This window comes from Artibeus jamaicensis, unplaced genomic scaffold, assembly GCF_021234435.1.
Source record: "Artibeus jamaicensis isolate MK-2021 breed Jamaican fruit bat unplaced genomic scaffold, CSHL_Jam_final contig_465, whole genome shotgun sequence".
In the NCBI taxonomy this organism is placed as follows: domain Eukaryota; kingdom Metazoa; phylum Chordata; class Mammalia; order Chiroptera; family Phyllostomidae; genus Artibeus; species Artibeus jamaicensis.
In genome coordinates, this window is record NW_026521843.1 from 26,573,417 (window position 1) to 26,592,523 (window position 19,107).

The following is a 19,107-nucleotide window of genomic DNA, read 5'->3' on the forward strand; positions in this document are numbered from 1 at the left end:
ACCTTAAAATACCTATTGTAAGTTACCTACTAATTATCCATTCCATTGTTTATCCACGTTAATAGAACTATAACTTTGATTGAGGCATCCATGTGTCCAGCCAAAGGCAAGGTCATTATTTCTGTAATTTTCCTTGCAATTAAAGGTAACCATAAGAGGGTTTGGGCCAAGAGGTATAAGCACAAAGCTCCTGGGCACTTTTCACTTTCCTGATTAAAAGTAACAATGCAACTGGTCCTCCTTCATGACTTAGAGACATGATGTCTGGAGCTACAGCAGTCACATGGCAACCATGAGGCAACAAACATATGGGTGAGAGCCAACATGGTTAAGATGGCAGAGCTGAAAGACAGAAACGTGTGGGCCCTAGTTTGTCTACTGTAGTTCTGGAACACCTGCTTCTGAACTTCTTGCTATGTGGGAAAGAAGGGAGGCACATTTGCTTAAGTCCCTGAGGTTCAGTTTTATGTTCCTTACAGCTACATACTTACTGATATACAAAGCTTTAAAATCCTGGAGCAAAGAACACTGATTAGGTGCCATCAACTTCCCAGAAAAGAGGCTGCTTGATATTAAAATCACGTCCTCTGCATTTCACCAATTAGTCAATTTTTTTAGATTTAACAAATTTCTCTTTTAAAAGCAAATATCCTCAGAAAAGATGTCTGTGAATTATGTTCATAATAACTTTATTTTCCTTTTAATACCTATCTGAGATCCTATGCAAGAGAAAAGGAAAGGCAGGCAGGCAGGCAAACTGGACAGTTTAGCTAGGACTTCAGTAGTTACCAAGGTTAAACACACAGAAACAATGAGATTACTATTTGTCTCCCATCAGCCTAGCAAAACCAGAGTCAGTTACTGTTCTTTACTAGTAAGAGCTCTTGAATAGATCCCATTAGTGTTTTTTAAAAATTGGGATATTATTCATCTATATACTAACATATAAAATGGGAGGTAAAGGATGACAAAATAATATAACTTTTTATGTGATACTAATGCGTTAAGTATCACTTTTTTAATAAAACAGAGATACAGAAAACCACCCAAAACAAATGCACAGCTCAGTGAATTATGACAAGGCAAATATCCTCGTACCCACCATCCACGGCAAGAAGCGGAACCCACATGTCCAGCCCCGAAGTCTCATCCCTGTGCCTCACCCCAACCACAAGCTCCTTCCTCTCACCCGAGTAACTGCTAACCTTTTAGAGTGATGACATCCTTAGTCTTTTCATAAACTGTTTTACCGATTAAGTGTGCAGTCCTAAATGCTACGGTTTAGTCTGGTCCATTGTTTAAACATTTGATATGTTCTAAGTGTCTTGTAATCTGCATGTGCCGCCTCCGCCCCTTTCCTTTTGTTAACAACTTTTCTGCTGAAGAACTCTGGCCTTCGGACCTGTGAAATTTCCCACGATCTGGATGTTGCCCTTGTCTACTCCTGGTGCAGTTCTACATGTCCCATGTCCTCGGTAATTCTTGTAAGTTGGCAGACGGCCTAGACACAGGGCCACGGCGTCTTGGGGACAGTCCCTCTGAGGAGACGACGGGTGGTGAACGCAAAGCCCTGAGGAGCGCATGCTGTCTGGCTGTTTCTGCACCCTCAGCAGCCCTCGGTGCTCGGTGCCCACAGCCACTCACCGGGGGTTACAAAATGGTGATATCCTAAGCCTACCACTTCACTGTAATTTATTCATTGAAATACTCTCATAAAAAGACGTCTTCTCATGAACTGTTTGTTTCCCCAGTGGTACAGTTCACGTGGACAGAAGCGACACCTGAGCGACGAAGAGCACAGTGCCCCGCCCCGCACTGACCATCCATCTGAAGATGGTACCTGCCGCTCAGGAGAAATACATGGATGGCACCTGCCTTGCACATCTCCCTTCCAAATTCAGAAATTCCTTTTCAGGAATTTTCTTTTGCTACTTAAAGTCCGTGGCTTTTCAACACTAAGATTGTTAGATTTTCTTCTTTGTATACAACACACACACATACACTTAGAAAAATCCTTCATCCTTATCCCTTGCTGAACTTGTGCACTTGAAAGAAAGTGTTAAAACCTTGTAACCCCAGGCCCTTCTCCACTGTGAGGGGCAGAGAGAGAAGTTCTACATCCCTGTTAAGTGTCATGTATGTCATACCATTATCAGCAAAAACTGAGTGACAATTATCCTTTGTATGTTTTTATACTTACCATCGTTCAAAAACCTGGTAAAAATACTCAGCAATTCACACATACACTGCCATGCGGGAGAACTGGAGATCGTCAAATGAGCGCTCTGGAGGCCTTGTGTTTTCTGCACTAACGTCACCGCAACTCGAACGCCTACCATCAAGTCATTCATCAACTGCGTTTGAACAATATGATTTCCAGCAAATTTTCTACAAGGAAGAAAAGACATTATTACAAAAAAAAGTAAAAAAAGATGTCACCATTTCTGTCCCTCTTCAAAAATAATACACTCCTCAATCACAGGGCCAAAAGCAACTTCAGATCACAACAGACATTTATTTATGCCTTTCTCTTCTATTCTCATAAACATTCCAATTATGTAGACATTTATCGGACACTTTAAATACTCGTACCTTACCTCAACATTTTCCTCTTCCTCAGCCAATAACTCACCTTTCTCTTTTTTAAGTAAAAATAGCAAATTAAAACAAGTAACACAATTGATAAATTTGAACACTCCCTCAAGCATGACACACCTCCTCCACATGGCTTCCACAGGGCTGGACTCTCCCAGACTCTCCTGCTTCACCACCGTTCTCCTCCAACACCTTGGCCAGGTCATCCCTTCCCCGAGCTCTTGATGGTAGAGCTCTCTGTGGCTCAGACTGCCGTCCTCCTCTCTTGTCCATCTAAGTCATGCCCTTGATGCTAATCTCATCTAACTCACTAGCTTTAAAATACAATCTATGCACTGACAATCCCCAAACTGTATCCCTGGCCCAGACCTCTCTTTCTACTTCTGGATTTGTATATGAAGCTTTCCACTCAATAACTTCACCTGGATGTCCAACAGGCACCGCAAACTGTGTGAACTTATCTTCAACTCCAATCTACTCCACCTGCTGGAATCTCTGTCCCACAAAAACTCTGTCATCATCCTTGACTCCTCTCCTCCTCATCCCATTCAGGTGGGTCTACCTTCCTTCAAAATACATGCAGAGTCAGAACTCCCACTGCCACTCCCGGCCTGAGCCACTCTCCTCTCTCCCTTGGATTACTACAACAGCCTCAGAACTGGTCTCCCAGCCTCTATCTGTGCTCCTCTCAGTCCATTCTCAACACAGCAGGACAGAGCGATAACATGAAATCATACGTCAGGGAAAACAGTTTGGTGGTTCCTCAAAAAGTTAAGCATAGAATTACCATATGATCTGGCACTCTACTCCTGGGTATACGACCAAAAGAATTGAAAATAGGGATTCAAACGAATCCTTGTTTACCTACCAATGTTCATAGCAGCATTACTCACATAAGTCAAAGGTAGAAATGACCCAAATGTCCATTAACAGATAAATGGATAAACAGATTGTGTTATATATTTACAATGGAATGTAATTCAGCTATAAAAAGGAATAAAATTCTGATATATGTTACAACATAGATTAACCTTTAAAATATTATCATCGATAAGCCAGACAAAAAGGGACAAATACTATATTCCATTTCTTTGAGGCACCTAGAATATGCAAATTCAAAGAGACAGAAAGAATAAACACAGGTTACCACGTGTTGTGAAAAGGGATAAAGACAGTGAATTTTCTTTTGGACACATTATATTTGAGGCATGTGTAAAATATCCTAGTTACAATGTCTAAGAGACAACTGACAATATAAATCTACTACTCAGGGCAGAGAGCTAGGTTGGAGTGATAAGTCTGTATATTCCAGCATGGAGATGATAGCTGACACTGAAGAAGTAGATGATATTAAGTAGTCAGAACAAGGAGAAGAGGGAGAACAAAACCCACATTTAAGAGATTAAAAAGAAGACAAAGGGAAAAAAAGGACAAAGAGCCTAAAAGGTGACAGAAAAGGAGCTCTTTCCTCTTAAGGCAAAAGGAGACCTTGGGCTAAAGAGGGTACAGATATTACTTCTACTCTTCCCCAGAACCTCCCTAAACCAACACACCAGGGATTTAAAACATAAAAAGACATAAATACACAAGAGCAACAAATAGACAATGAGACAATAATAAAACTGTATAAACTACAAAACAGATGGATAAGGGACAACTCACTTAGCAAAATCAAGAAAGATGACTACTAAGCCAGAGAACAAACCCAGCAGCAACCCAATTTGCAGGCCCAAAAGGCTAAGAAATTATGGGTACCAGGTACTCTTTGACAAGTAGGTAAGTAAATGTAGGGCTGAAAATAGGAAGACAGGCAACAAGTCAGTTGAAAAACTAAAAAAATGACACTGAATCATACCTTCAAGCCAGCAAACAACTGGTCTACCTCTAGGGAAGGTAAAACACCAGGCACCTGGACAGGAGGACAGCACACCCAGATAAGGTAGCAATACCATACGGCAAACAGGAGTATCAGGTAAAATATGCTCAGTGCCAAGAAAAGAGCTTTCAGACCCAGCAATCAAACTAGTAAACCAATGGTTTAGAAGGCTCTTCCATGGTGAATCCACTACCCATGCAAAAAGACCTAAGGATACTAACATCAGGCAGGGGTTCCCCAAAGAAAGAGCCTAGCTAAACTAACCCACAACCAAATGTGCAAACAAGCCCTGACCAGGTAGCTCAGTTGCTTAGAGCATCATCCCAGTACACCAAGGTTGCAGGTTTGATCCCCTGTAGGGGTACACATAGGAATCAACAAGTGAATGCATAAATAAGTGGAATGACAAAAATCATGTCTCTCTCACTCTCTCTAAAAATCAATCAATAAAAATTAAATTAATTTTAAAAGACCTGCAATCAACCACACCTATATGCACTGAGATTCAAATCAATCCTCAGTGCCCCATTCTTAAATGTAAGTGCTTGGACTGGGATCACCAAACTTCTCAGGAAAGAATCTAGCACAAATGTGGTGACCAACAGCAGCAAACAGGGAAAAGTTGCTTAACTTGAAAGAAACTGAGGCTATGTAAAATTTTTTAAAAAATTTAAAAAACTGTCATTATTATCTTAAGAGAGATAACAGAGTACTTCATCCACAAAATAAGAACAGGATGCTACAAAAAAGGAAACTTCAGGTAGAGGAAAGAGCTCTTCCCGTTCTCATTTATTCTCATAATACTTCATTTGATTTAAAAAAATTAAATATCAAACCTCTAAGAAATCAATTTATATAATTAGATCTAACATTAATGAAGCAGCACAGAAAGAAGCACATTGCAGAACTTTTTAAAAACTTCCTCTGTACAGAGACATGTACAATAATGACAAGTAAGCACAGGTATGCCAACACGTAACACTTGCCTATTTTCTTCTGAGATTTCAATTAAACTCTTCTGTAGAAAATGAAGCACTGAAACAAAAAGAATATAATGACAAGCCAGAACTTAAAAACTGTAAACTTTAACTTCTGCACAAGAAAATATTTTAAGTCACTGTTACCTACAATGATATCATAGTAGAGAAGTAGAAATTTAAAAGGAACATAATGTATCTGCAGTACTCTACCTACCTACTGCCAAGAAACTTAAAAGAACTGGTTCCAAAATGACTCATACAAGCAGTTACCTCTCAGAATAAAATAATAGGACTTACCATTTTCAAGAAGATTATTAACACTTGTTATACCTGTGGGAGAAAAAATTAATAACACTGGTAAGAAGTTTTGGGACCAAAATTAATATCATTTCAAAACAATGATGTAATGACAGGGGTTGGCCAGAAAAAATACTAGAAAAGAGCTGGCTTACCCAAGTTAAAGTTCTCCATACATGAAGATATATTGTCAATTACTTTCCTATAAGAGTATAGATCAGTAGTATTCAACTCTTCCTGAAGACGAGAAGTAAAACTTTGTATGGCCTCGGTTAGAAAAAATTCAGGTAGGCAATTTAGTGAGCTAGGAAAAAAAGCAGATATTAAAATTCTTGACAACTGTGTAGTACAAGGAGGGAGAGAACTCACTACAAATGAAGGAATATTGTACTAGACCTTCAAAATACTGCCAGAAAATAACTTACACCATCCTCAACAGAACAGCCAAAGTGGTAAGACCAAAACACCACGTTTTTCCTCCACCTAAAATGATCCAGTAATGTCCCTCCCAGTCAAAGTAGCAGCCAAAGTGCTTACGCTGACTTAGGTGACACTGGATCTGGCCCCACCATCACCTCTCACCTTGATCTTTGTTCACTAACTCTAGCTACACAGCCTGCCCTTGTTCCAACGACATGCCAACGCCTTTGCTCGTGCTATTTCCTCCACCTGGAACACCTTTCCCTCAAATATACCCAATAATCATTTCCTCACCCCTTTGGGGTCAATTTCGAATATCACCCTATCAGTAACAATTGAACAAAGACATCTAATGTGACCATTATGTTTTAAACTGCAGCCCTCACCCTATCCTTGGGTCACCCTCTCCCTTTGCTTTATTTTTCTGCTTTACTTTCTCCATAGCACTCATACCATTTAATCCTATATATTTGCTTCTTTATTTTGTATATTTTCTATCTTCCTCTTACAATGTAACCTCTATTCCAGATTGTCTGATTCACTGTATTTCCAGTACCTAGGAGAATACCTGACACATAGCAGGTAGTCAGTAAAAATTTATTGAATGGATAAATTAATTTTACATCAAGTAATCTAAATCAAAACCAGTAGGCATTTTTTAAAAATATGGCTAAATTGCCCTGGCTGGTGTAACTCAGTGGACTGAGTACAGGCCTGTGAAGCAAAGGGTCACAGGTTCGATTCCCAGTCAGGGCATATGCCTGGGTTGCAGGCCAGGTCCCTGTAGGGGACACATGAGAGGCAACCACACATTGATGTTTCTCTCCCACTCTTTCTCCTTCCCTTCCCCTTTCTCTAAAAATAAATAAATATAATATCTTTTTTAAAATATGACTAAACTATTCTAAAGTTTTTTAAAAGAAAAAATAAAAAATGGAAATATTTTGAAAAAGAAAAGCCACAGAAGAGATGACGTGCTCTAACATATAATAAAACCACATAATCAAAACACATTCCCACTTTTATAGTGAATAAAAGTGTGACATTGGTGTATAAACAAAGAGTCCCAAGCCTAAAACCAAACCAGAGAAAGAACTTTTAATATTGGTTACTTTTAATCAAACTGAACATTTACAATGCCCACTTCCCTTTCTTTTTCTCCTTACCTTGCCAAGACTTTCTTCAAGGGATTCTTTAGACTCAAAGAAAGGTAAACGCCTGCCAAAATATCCAAGCAGCTTCTAATAGTGGCATTGCACGTGCCATTTTTATCTGCCTCCTCCAGTAAAGGCACAATCTATAACCCCAAAAATTTAGTTATAGTGATTTTTCTCTGACATCAAGCATAACAAAGTAACATGGATTCAAATACTTCTTAATTCTCGAGTATAGTGTGAAATATTTTCCACACTGCACTGTTCAGGATACTGACTTAAACACCTACTTCAGTATTTATTAACCTTTTTAACACATGCCCCCAACTTCCACTTTACCCTCCAAACCCACTTTCATTGAGAATTAAAGACCTGTCAGTGGCTTAAGGTATAGGAATCCTGTAGCACTACTGAAAAACCAACAATGCATTTATTTAATTGCTTTCCAAAAAATATTATGCAAGTTCAAACAGTAAATCCTAATATTGAAATACTACTAAGGGAAATCTTTATACTTTAATGTTTTAATGGGCTTGCTAAAAAGTTTTGAACATTGGGATTAATAGAAATAATCTTGTAAGTATCTCCACAAAAGGCTGGTGCAGTTATCTCACTATTATAACTATTCACAGCTCCAACGGTGGCAGAAGCCTCAATATGGCTTCTATTGCTATTTTGAATAAAAAATATTATACAATAAACAGAAAGAAAAACCTATTCTTTCATGATACATTGATATTAAATAACTGGAGTCAAACATTATCAATGAATTTCAAAAGTCTGTAACAGCATAATCGTCTTTGAGATGCACCCACTGATATCAATTCAGCCTTACCTGTTTAACACAATGAATCTGCGACACCCCGTCAGTGAGCTGTACACAACGTAACAGCAAAGAAGCTAGATTTTTCCCTTCCGCATCAGCCAAAGCTACATAACACACACACAAAAGTTTTCTTCAGTGATTTAACAATATATGGATATGAGTTTGCCTTTGTTACGTATTCTACGAAATTTAAATATTTATAACCCCCCCAAAACAGGCAGAACTTAGACTGAAGTAGAATTTTAAAACCATTTTACATCCAAAGCAAATATAAAGAATACTGAAAAAATAAATGGCAAACGTTTGAACACTAGGTCACATGAAGTCCCAGAGATGAAAATAATCTATTTGCAATCTACAAAAGGAATAAAGTCAGAAATCACTTACATCTCAAAGTTTCAAGGTCCTGGTGGCAAATGGTCAATGCAGTAACTTGTATTTCTTTCTTCTTCTTCTTTACAACCATTCTGAATTGTAGTCACTGCAAGAAAGAAGAGTTTAAGGCCTTGTTTAATGCAAGGTTCCTGAACCTCAGCACTACTGACATTTTGGACCAGATATTTCTTTGCTGTTCGGTTGCTGTGCTGAGCACCGCAGGATGAATACTGCATCCCTGGCCTCTACCCACTGGATGCCAGTAGCATCTTCCTCCTACCAAGTTGTGACAACCAAAAAAAAATATCTACAGAAACTGCCTAACATCCCCTGCGGAGCAAAGTTGCTACAGGTTGAGAACCACTGGTCTAAGGCTTTCTGCTCTGAAAAACCTTTTAATCCCCAGAAGAGTTTATTATTATCTAAACTCTAAAGTTACTTTTGCCTACTATAAGCCAGTCTTTGTATTTTAAAGTACAGCAAACCTTCATTTTAGTAATAGCAAAAGAAAACAACGTGGTTTTTCCAAAAATAAAGTGTTTCCAACCAACCTCAGTAATTTCTTAGATGGACAGATCAGCAGGTGTCATAACACACTACACCCTGATTTCTACAAAGTACTTGACAAGCTTTTGCATACTATACTTGTGGGTTTGCTTTTAGTTTAAAAACAGAGTTTGTTTTAGTCAACAGGGTTCATAATGGACTGAACAAATGCACTTGAAAAATACACACTAATAGTACCAGGCCATCTGGAGGGAAGTTACTATGGGGAAATGCCACAAAGGGCTCTTTTCTTGGTGCACTTAGCATTTTTAGCAGTGTATATCATGCAAGCATTGGAGGACATAACAGTGAAAATATAAAAGAATTTATGTTAATTTATAGAAGACACAGTGCTGGGGGGACATGTTGTATAATGGGATCAGGACTAAAAAACAGCCCAATGAACTAGAATAAACTTACCAAGATGAAATAGAAATAAATGTAAAGTGCTGCATTTAGACTAGGAAAACATAATATAGAAATACAGGATCAGGGAAGGGCAAGGTAAAATGCAATTTAAAACAGCTCAACATGTGGTCTGAAACAGCTCAGTGTGAGTCAACAGCCCAACAGGATTGCTAAAAAGCACATTAGAAGTCAAGTAGATTAAGGGCATGCATGATCCCTTGGTCATCCCAGAGGTCAGGTGACATGTGGAGCATTAAGGGCAGTGATGGTGGCCATATCTTAAGGATCCATATAATAAATGAGAGAGCTTCCAAGGACCAACCTGACTTCTGAAGGACCTAGAAAGCACCTCCTTCAGAAAAAAACTTAATTAACCAAAGGAGGCCTGGAGAAAGGTTAGAACAAATGCTTTAAATGGCTGCTGGACTGATTAGGAGAAAAGGGGAGTAGATGTCTTCTCATAAGATTAGGAAAAAGTACAAGCTTCAGGGACACAGATTCCAGCTCAATGCAAAGGAAGAACTGCATGTTCCAACTCCAGAATGAGCTGCCTTTTAACCAGAGAATTCCTAACACGAGAAATATCCAACAAGAAGCTGAATGAACCCTTTTCATTGGAAAAACAGCCTCCTAACTGGTCTCTTCATGTCCACCCTTGTTTCCAAAGAGTCCATTCTCTTCACAATCATCCAAACAATCTTTTAAAAACTCTAATCAAATCTAACTACTCTCTTGGGCTTCCCAAGGGCTTCCAATTACTCTTAGAATAAAATCCAAACTTGAGACTTTGGCCTTCAAGGCCCAAAATAATCTGGCCCTAACTTTCCCTGCACTTCATTTCAAATTAATCCTCTCTTCACCTTCTCAGGTGTCAGCTCTTCCTGATGTTCTTATTCCCACCTAAGGGGTTTCCCACAGCCTGATAATGGTCATTCCATCAGATCCTTACAAGGCTGACTCCTTTGGGTCTCTTCTAGGAAAACCCCTCTGAAACAGCTTTGACCACTTTAATCTAAAATGCCACCATTCCTACTCACGTACACACCGTTTCCATTACTTTTTCTTCATAGCACTTACTACTACCTGAAATTACACTGACTTATTATCAGTATATTGTCTGTGACCCCTAGTAGTAAACTCCATAAAGGCGCAACTTCGATCTAGTTTGTCCACTGTTTTAATTCTCAGTTCCAAAAACAGTACCTGTGCATATTAGGTACTTAGTAAATATTAGGTGAATAAACACATGAATGAATTAACAAACATTTGTCAGAGATGTTCTAGAAGGGATGTGTGCCTTTAATGGCAGAAGGGTGGCCTACCTAGTATCTAAAATTTATTCTATATGTGAGTAACAAGTTAGTCCAGACGCTGATAAACTATGGTCCATCTGCCAAATAAAACATCAATATAGCGATGGTATGTGAAAAACCACTTAGCAGAAAATAATAACAAAAATGGACACAACTAGAAAGGCTTAGACAAGGGAAAGAATTTGAAAAGTGACATGATTAGATCTAGGGAAATAATTGGGGATCACTTCCTGGGGAAACTACCATTGTACATAGTTTAGAAGAGGCAGAGACAGAAAACTGCAGATTCCCTGGTGAATGGTGAGCAAGATTCCAGCAGGATTTAATACTGGAAACTGCGAGACTACACACTCATAAAAAGTGCGGTGCTTATACGTGTTCAATGGATGTCCAAACGTTTGTCCTGATGAACGCTGTAGGCCTCCCCAGTAGGGGAAAACCCCATGCCCAACGCTGTGCACAGCTTAAGTGGCCAGAAGATGCTCAGGAAATTATACTCCTAGATTCCCCTGGCTGCTTCCCTTTCCAACGGTACCTCACTCCATCTACACCTTTCTGACTAACTTCTACAAACATTCTCTAGGCAGTTTTCGAATTATGGGAATCCATGCTATGACAGGTGAAAAAAAAATCGGTTAAAATGCTGTCTCCAAGGAGACCTAAGCGACCGGAAATCGGTTTCACAACACCAAATTCTCGCGAGGCTAAAGGACTGGGAATTGGTATGAACCCCCCAGCAGCCCCTAACGCAGTGGCCGAGCCCAGCGATGGGGAGTCACGCGCACCGGCGGGTATGGCAGATGGGATGCTTGAGAGCCAAACCTCGTGCCCGCGGGCGTTGGAGAAGAGTCGCAGCCGTCCAGATGAGTCCCAGGAACTATTACAGTTCTACGATATCGCGGTGGCTCTCAAAGTGGTCTTCTATCGACTACCGGGTCGCTGCGTTGGGAGCGAAGCTTGAGAACTTGTAGGAGGAGTCATCGCGAGATTTGAGCTAATGCAATCCTCCATTCAAGAGTCCGGAAAGGTCGTGATGTCACCGGGGAACGGGTGGGGGAGAGTGGATTTGGTTAGACTGCCACTTGAAAGTGTGCGCGGTCCCTCTTTACATCCCTTCTAACCCAGCCGGTTGGAAGTCCGCCCATCTCTGACTCCTTAGGACAGTTTAAATTATGGCCTCCACACATCTGCGTGCGTGGGAAACTCGTTTTCCTCCCCGCAAACACTCCACTTTTCCCCATTCGGCTTGCCTGGCGCGGAGTCAGGGAGAAAACCGCAACCAGGTCTCCGGAGCGCAGAGCCTAACAATATCAAAGCCTGCACCAGAGGGTAGGAGGTGGGGCAGGCTTTGAACCGAAGCCACAATAAGAATTTTGACGGAAATCGAGAAGTATGAACGCTAACGTACGCCAAAGTGCATTGATTCATTCAGCAACAAGATAATGAGCGCTATTGTTGGATCGTAGCTAAACGTTTGCCTTGGAAGTTGCCCACTAATTAGAATGTATATTACACAGATAATGCAGATTGTCAAATGATTCTGACCTTTAAAAATTAATTAATTAATTAACTAAGTATCGAACACTACCCTAGGGGCTGGGACGGGGAAAGGTCAGGAAATAGACCCGGGTTCTTTATTCAAGTGCATTTAATTTGGCAAATGAACTGAGAAAGATAACAGTTCCCCAAACCTTCCGTCACAGGGATGGCCTTAATTTATCATTACTTTTCTGAACTTTACTTCACCATCCCTTGTTTTTCTTTGCAGATTTGCCCCAGGTGTATGTATCACTATAGAATATTTCATTTTGTTTGGTATTAAGCTTTATTGATGGAATTGCTTTCTCTGGCACTTTGCTTCCCTCAGTATTGCTTTTGGCATTTCATCCACAGAAAAGCAAGTCTCTGTGTTTCTTTCATTCTGCTGTTATCTAATATACCATTGTGTAGTATTCCACATTCATGTACCCCTTCTTCTCCTTTGGAGATTTGGATTGTTCCCAGTGTTTGCTCTAAGAACAGTGCTGTGAACTTTGTTGTGTATTTCAGCTGATGAATGTACAGAACTTTCTCTACAGTTTTGTTTTTGTATTATTTTTGACCAGATCTAATACATTGTACCTTGCACCAAGTACACATAAATATTTGCATATGTGTATATAACTTTTGTTTTGGCAAAGGCAGCAAAGTTAAGCTCCAGAAGCTGGTTCTGTGTTTGTCAACAAATTATTTAGTACAGGTTCACTGTGGAATTACAATCATTTCACAAGCCAATAGCATACAAGATAACATCTTTTAGTAAGCCAACTAAAGAAAAAATAAAATACTCCAAATGCATGGCAGATTAATCACACTATTGATCCAGGCAAGGGGAGATGAAGGGAAAAAAACTCAACTTTAATATGAGGTGTACCTTTTTATACAAGGTAGCACTCCAGGAAAGAAGGCAGCCAACCAAGAGCTGATCTCAAATTGCCAGGGCAAAAGAGCTTCATGTGGTAGGCTAAACAAAGTCTCCGCAAAGATGTGCATGCAGTAATCCTAGGACCTGTGAATATGTTTTCTTATTTGAGAATAGGGACTTAGGGGACCCCCAACACAAGGAGAGAATTTGGAATTTAGGCTGTGGTCCTTGGTTTGGGGGTGGATCACTGGGTGCTTGGCTCAGTCCATGCTTTTAACCAGATTTGAACAGAAGGATGGTCAATTGGCCAAAGTCAAAGTGGGTGAAGTAGGTTTTGTGTGTCATGTGATCCCCTAAGCTCCTAACTTCAATACAGCGCAAACTCCTTCCCTTGTAGGGCCACAGTGCCCCTCTCTAAGTTGTATTTCTCTAGCACCTGAGTGATTGGTGAGCTGTCTGCACAACCTCAACACATCCACATGTAGTTCTGATGGATCAGGGGCCAGCCGACAGCTAGTCTCTTGGGGTGATGTTAGTGCAACTTAAGCCAGGTGGGAGCTGCCCCTGCTACCCTAGCCCAGGCCTGGACCAAACTATCTTGGTCCTCTTCTTACGGTGGCACACTGGTGTAGGAATGAGTAAATTCAGGCAGTGAAGTGACCATCTCATAGCAGTGTGAAAGATTCATCCAAACTCAGCTACTTCTTCCTGTTCTCACGGCACAAACAAGTAAGAAGGGTAGGGGTTGAGAATTCTTGGAAGAAACAAATCATACTGTCCACACCTCAGAATGCAGGAAACTTTTGTGCTCTTCCAGGAGGACAAACTTCAGAGGGCCTTAGACTGGCGCGTGTGTGTGTCAGGATGTTCTCTTGCAGACCATCATTCACACTGGTCCCTCCAGCAAAGTTTCTACACCTGCAGGACCCCATCCTTGCCCCCACACCCAGAGCTGGCCTAAACTAGGGAGGAACCCATGTGGTCCCCCCTCTCACCCCCACTGATTTTTATTTACTCCTCACAACAGACCTGTGAAGTGTGCAGGACTGGGATTCTCACTTTACTGATGAAACAGGTCCAAATGGAGCAAGTGGCTGGTGTGCGGTGGTTCTGATGCTTACTTAGTTCAGGGCTCTTTCCATTATATTCCAAACTCCTTTTAAATGCAAACGAGGAGAGGTGTGTGGTGACACTTTCCTACAAAATGAAACAATGCCATAATTATGAGAGCTTAGGAATTAACGGTACTAAATGGGTTTGATGTTAAATTCTGAAGTGGGTGATCTAGGGTCAGAGGGTGACTTTCCAAGTGTCACCTCTGCCATCTGGTGGTCAAGTAACTATAACTAAAACAACTGGTGCTGATATTGTCACCATATAATCGTTACACATGACCCCGAGGCAAGGCAAATGATTTGAGTGTGAGCTCTGACTTACAGGCTCTAATGTGACAAAATAAAATGTTAAATATACAAATAGAAGTCAGAGGTTTTACACAATTAGTTTTGCTTGGGGTAAGAAACCTCAGTTCACAAGAGAGGAATCCCCTTCCCCATTTATTCAACAAATATTTATTAAACATTGTCATAAGTTGGTTCCCCAGGAAATGGATTCTAGGCAGAGATTTGTGTGAGGGACAGTTACTGGGGAGTACTCTTGAGAATAACCCTGTAAGAGCTTGAGATAAACAACTGGTCAGATGGGGCAGAGTTGGGATGTATTTGCCACAGAGGCCTTAGCCTGTCCTGCTGGGAGCTCTGGGGTTGGCTTGGCAAGGGACAGAGCCTGTGTCCTGCATCACCCAGTTACAGGATCAGACAGTGAGCCATAGCAGCTGACACTGTCAGCACCCTCGGGAATGAGTGCCTGGTCCTAAAGGGGGGGTCCAGGCAACACATCACAGCATCCATTACAGACCCCTCCTGTGTTCTGGGCCCTGGGCCGTGGTCTAAGGATACGATGTGGAGAAACACACCGTCACTGTCCTCAAAGCTACCCAAAGGTGCAGAGTGAAAGAATCAACACACCAACAAATGTTTACTATTTCTAGGAAATAGAAAATTACACTTACAGCTAGAAAGTGTATTTCATCAGCTGGAACAACAAAGAAAAATCCATACCTTTTATGGATAGCAATAAAAAAGGTTAAAAATATTTAGGTGAAAAGTGAATTTGCTCTCTGCTAGTGTAAAATTGGAGAAGGAAAATATCCATCCAGAAATAGCGCTAAGGAAACTTGCCTATGAAATGTAAGCAAAGCCGTGGGAGATTACTCTGGTATTCATCTGTAATGTACTGTGGATCCGCCCTTCAGCCCTCCCCCACAATAGGCGACAGGGCTTTCCCTCTGTTTGGGCACCTGCCCAGGTGTTCTCGGCTCTTGGAACGGAGGGCTGGCTGCCTGTAGGCAGGGGCATGCTGGATGCTGGTCTTCGGTTTTCCCCGGAGAGAGCACCAGGTGGAGCAGGGTGGTCTCGGTGCTGATTCTGCTCCCATTGTCCCAGCCATCCCGTCCTCTACATCTGTTTGTCTCTCCTCTTTCTCCATCTGTGGAATCTTTATTTCACTTCAGAAAAATATACTTGGACTTGCCTGTTATCCCTGCCTGCTACTTATACCTTGAGCCTTTAGGGCTTATATATTTGAAATGCATAGAACTTTCTCTGCCACGAATTTCAGAAAAATCATGTGGGACTGAAGCCCAAAATTGCCTTCCTTATCCCTGGTTTAGCTGAGGCAGGAGAGACGGAATTACGCCAGCTGTCTGGGTGGGGCAGAGGACCACCACGGAGGTACCTGTTGACAGTTCTAAAATCTCTTCAGAGCTTCAGATACGAGCCTTCAAAAGAATATCTCATCTGGATGCCCTCCTTCAAACTCCTGTCTCTTTTTGGTTCGCTTCCACCTGAGTTTCCTCCTGATTTCTCTATACCAGTTTATGACCTAATCAAGCAAAAACTCCGAGGGCCTTTCTTTCCTTCAAACTCCCCTTCCTCCCAGCTGACTAAATCATCAAGTTCAAGGTAGTTCCATATTTTCTGTCACTACCCCAATTCAAGACACTGCTAACCACCCCCTTACTTGTCCCTGTAGAGCAGAGTATCTCAACCTCAGCACTGCTGCTAGATCACTGCTGGTTGTGGGTGCTGCCCTGTGCATGGCAGGGTGTTTAGCAGCGGCCCTGGCCAACACCCACTAGATGTCAGTAGCACCCCTTAGTCGTGCCAGTCAAAACTGTCTCCAGACCAGAACTACGCTGAGCCAAACAGGGACCTGAGGCAGAAGAAAATATGTGTATCCTACATCCACTTACCAAAGTGTGCTCTTGTATTTTGAACCAAATGTAAAAGTTAATGAAAGATCTACAACAATGACAAAAAGAATGGATGCACTCTGTGCTGATGTAACATTTGAAAGGCTAAAAAAATAAAGACACTCACAAACCACTCTAGAGAAACTTTGCAGGGCATAGTACCAAATGAAAATATAGGGCCTCTTCTTCAAAAATGATGAAGAATTTCAAGATAGTGACAGGAGGGTATTAAAGCAAGTGTGGGGCCCTTCTAAGCGTGGGGTCCTTCCGAATGCGGGGCCCTGTCCAACTGCCTGGGCCTCACTCCCGTGAAGTAGCCCTGGAGCCCGCGTTACCAACCTGCCTGATGGGCAACGTGACAGCCCTGTGGCCCTGGGAACCGTAGGCTGATTGGAAGCTTCTGCTCCCATTGCACAGTCACACCAAGCCCTGAAACAAACAATGTGGGGATTTGGGGCATTCATTATCTTGTTTACTGATAAACATTATTTTTTTTTGCTGAGGTTTTAGCACCCTCTTAAGTTTTGCCCCGAGATGAGTTCTTTTTTGATCTGAGCCCTGCTCTAGACTTTGTCAAATGTTCCCTGTGCCGGTTTAGAGAAGTGGCTGTCACACGTTGGCCTGTGTCACAGCCACCTGGAGGACTAGCTAAAACGGACTGGTGGGCCTCCCTCCCAGAATTTCTGATTCAGGAGGTCTGGGGTGGAGTCTGAGAATCTGCATGTCTAGGTCTGCAGGGAATGCTAAATAAAACTGCTGCTCCAGAGCACATCAAGAACCACTGCTTTAGAACAACGTTGTGCCAGTGAGGATGACAGTTCCAAAATACAAAGAACTGCTCTGCTTAACTCCTCCCACGGAATACAACAGACACTTCGTGGCATGGCAGGCATTACTCCCCTTGGCCCCTCCCTCTCATGCCCCGGGCAGGAGGCCCTATAATATGGAACTGCAAATCCTCTAGGTTGAGCTAAGTGCCTGTACTGTGTCCTCCCATCGCACACTGAGTACACCTCTGTTAGCATTTGACTTTGTGTTGAAATGATCTGTTTTGTGAATGTCTCCCCCATCAGGTAGCAGGATCTTGGACGATTACCTTAGTTCCTCTAGTCTCTGTTACAGCTTGTGGCATATAAGTGCTCTAGCAGCAGCCAATAAACTGAGCTGAACTGACCTGAATGCCTTTCTGTCATACTGCAGTAAATACACAGAGAAAAAGAATACCAGCTCAGGCATCAGCTGGAGATGTAAGTGCACAGAGGAGTCTCAAGAGTCCAGGTTTAAGGGTCTGGCAGGCCCTTTTTAGTTGTCTTTAAGAATCTAATGTTTGCCCTCGCTGGTGTAGCTGAGTGGAATGAGTGCAGGCCTGCAAACCAAAAGGTTTCTGGTTCAATTCCCAGTCAGGGCACATGCCCAGGTTGTGGGCCAGGTCCCCAGTAGGGGATGTGGGAGACACAACCATACACTGATGTTCTTCTCCTGCTCTCCTTCCCTTCCCCTCTCTATAAAAATAAATCATTTTAAATAAAAGAATCTGAAGGGTTTTTTAATGCAGTATTGGGCCTTAATCTGCTATTGGTGACCTCTAGATCCTATTGGGAGCAGTAGTCATGTAAGTTGTGAAAGAAAACAGCCAGAAAGGGAAAATGTGAAGCATTAGAAAGAGTCAGAAATGCAGCCAGAAAGAAGGAGCAACAATAGAATAGAATGGTCTAGAAAGACACAGGTAGGAGAAGAACACAAGAGGAAAATTATTAAATTCAGAGGAAAAGTATATTTTTCCACTGAAAGGTCATTTTTATATTAAAATTCTTCAATAATATCTGCTTATTGGACATGTGCCAAGAAAATAAGTTGGCTTCATTGCTTTAAAATAGGTTTGAGGAATCATTTTATAATAGAAAAGAGCAACACTTAACTTCAAAGTGCAGAGCTACCACATGAATCTGTTTAACTGACATTTGTTTGGATAGTTGACTTCTGATGTCATGGAAAGGATGAAATTCACAATCCCTCAGAGGAGACAGTGCACTGCAATCTGCCGTGGAAAATGTTAGCTGTGTTTCAGGACAAAGTAAACCAAAAATCTGACCTACAAGGACTACCCATCAACCCTAAAGACAGGAAGCTACAGGGCAGTGCTTCAGATTCCACTGTCTGTGAGAAGAAAAATGTATTTGCAGTGAGTTCCCAAGATACTGACTTCTAGCATACATCTCTGATGTTTTCCACAACTTTTTATTTTTTAATTTATTTTTAATTGATTTTAGAGAGAGGAAAGAGGAGAGAGAGAGACATTGCTTTGTTGTCCCTCTGACCTGCGCACTCATCAGTTGCTTCTTGCATGTGCCCTGATGGAAGATGGAACCCACGACCTTGGCCTGTCTGGGTAACACTCTAACCGACTGTGTTCCCTGGCCAGAGACACACCTTTTTAAATACACGCATTCTTCCTAGGGAAATTTGAGTGTAACCTACCTCGTTTGAAATTGTACATTTATGGAGTGAGACATGGGTAAATATAGAAGTCCTACTTCAAGGAAAGACTTGCTGCCCAGGCTGCTTGGAATTTAGTGAGCAGATGGCCTGCAGCTGTTACT

General features: G+C 41.5%; 1 protein-coding gene across 7 annotated transcripts in view; it reads right to left on the minus strand.

Annotated features, from left to right (window-relative positions):
* THADA (THADA armadillo repeat containing) overlaps nucleotides 1-12,402 on the minus strand; it is a 288,531-nt gene extending 276,129 nt beyond the window's left edge. For 2 of the 7 annotated variants that reach the window (XM_053667075.1, XM_053667073.1), the window contains exons 1-8: nucleotides 11,613-12,385; nucleotides 8,536-8,629; nucleotides 8,158-8,252; nucleotides 7,335-7,465; nucleotides 5,904-6,052; nucleotides 5,749-5,781; nucleotides 5,458-5,506; nucleotides 2,201-2,388 (exon numbers count right to left, since the gene is read on the minus strand). In XM_053667075.1, coding sequence (XP_053523050.1) covers nucleotides 2,201-2,388; nucleotides 5,458-5,506; nucleotides 5,749-5,781; nucleotides 5,904-6,052; nucleotides 7,335-7,465; nucleotides 8,158-8,252; nucleotides 8,536-8,614 — 724 coding nt within the window. In that variant the 5' untranslated portion in view covers nucleotides 8,615-8,629; nucleotides 11,613-12,385. Of the gene's footprint in view, nucleotides 1-2,200; nucleotides 2,389-5,457; nucleotides 5,507-5,748; nucleotides 5,782-5,903; nucleotides 6,053-7,334; nucleotides 7,466-8,157; nucleotides 8,253-8,535; nucleotides 8,630-11,575 lie in introns of those variants that run through there. The other 5 variants (XM_053667076.1, XM_053667078.1, XM_053667074.1 and 2 more) reach the window with 4 other exon arrangements.
* Between the last annotated feature and the right edge of the window lie 6,705 nt (nucleotides 12,403-19,107).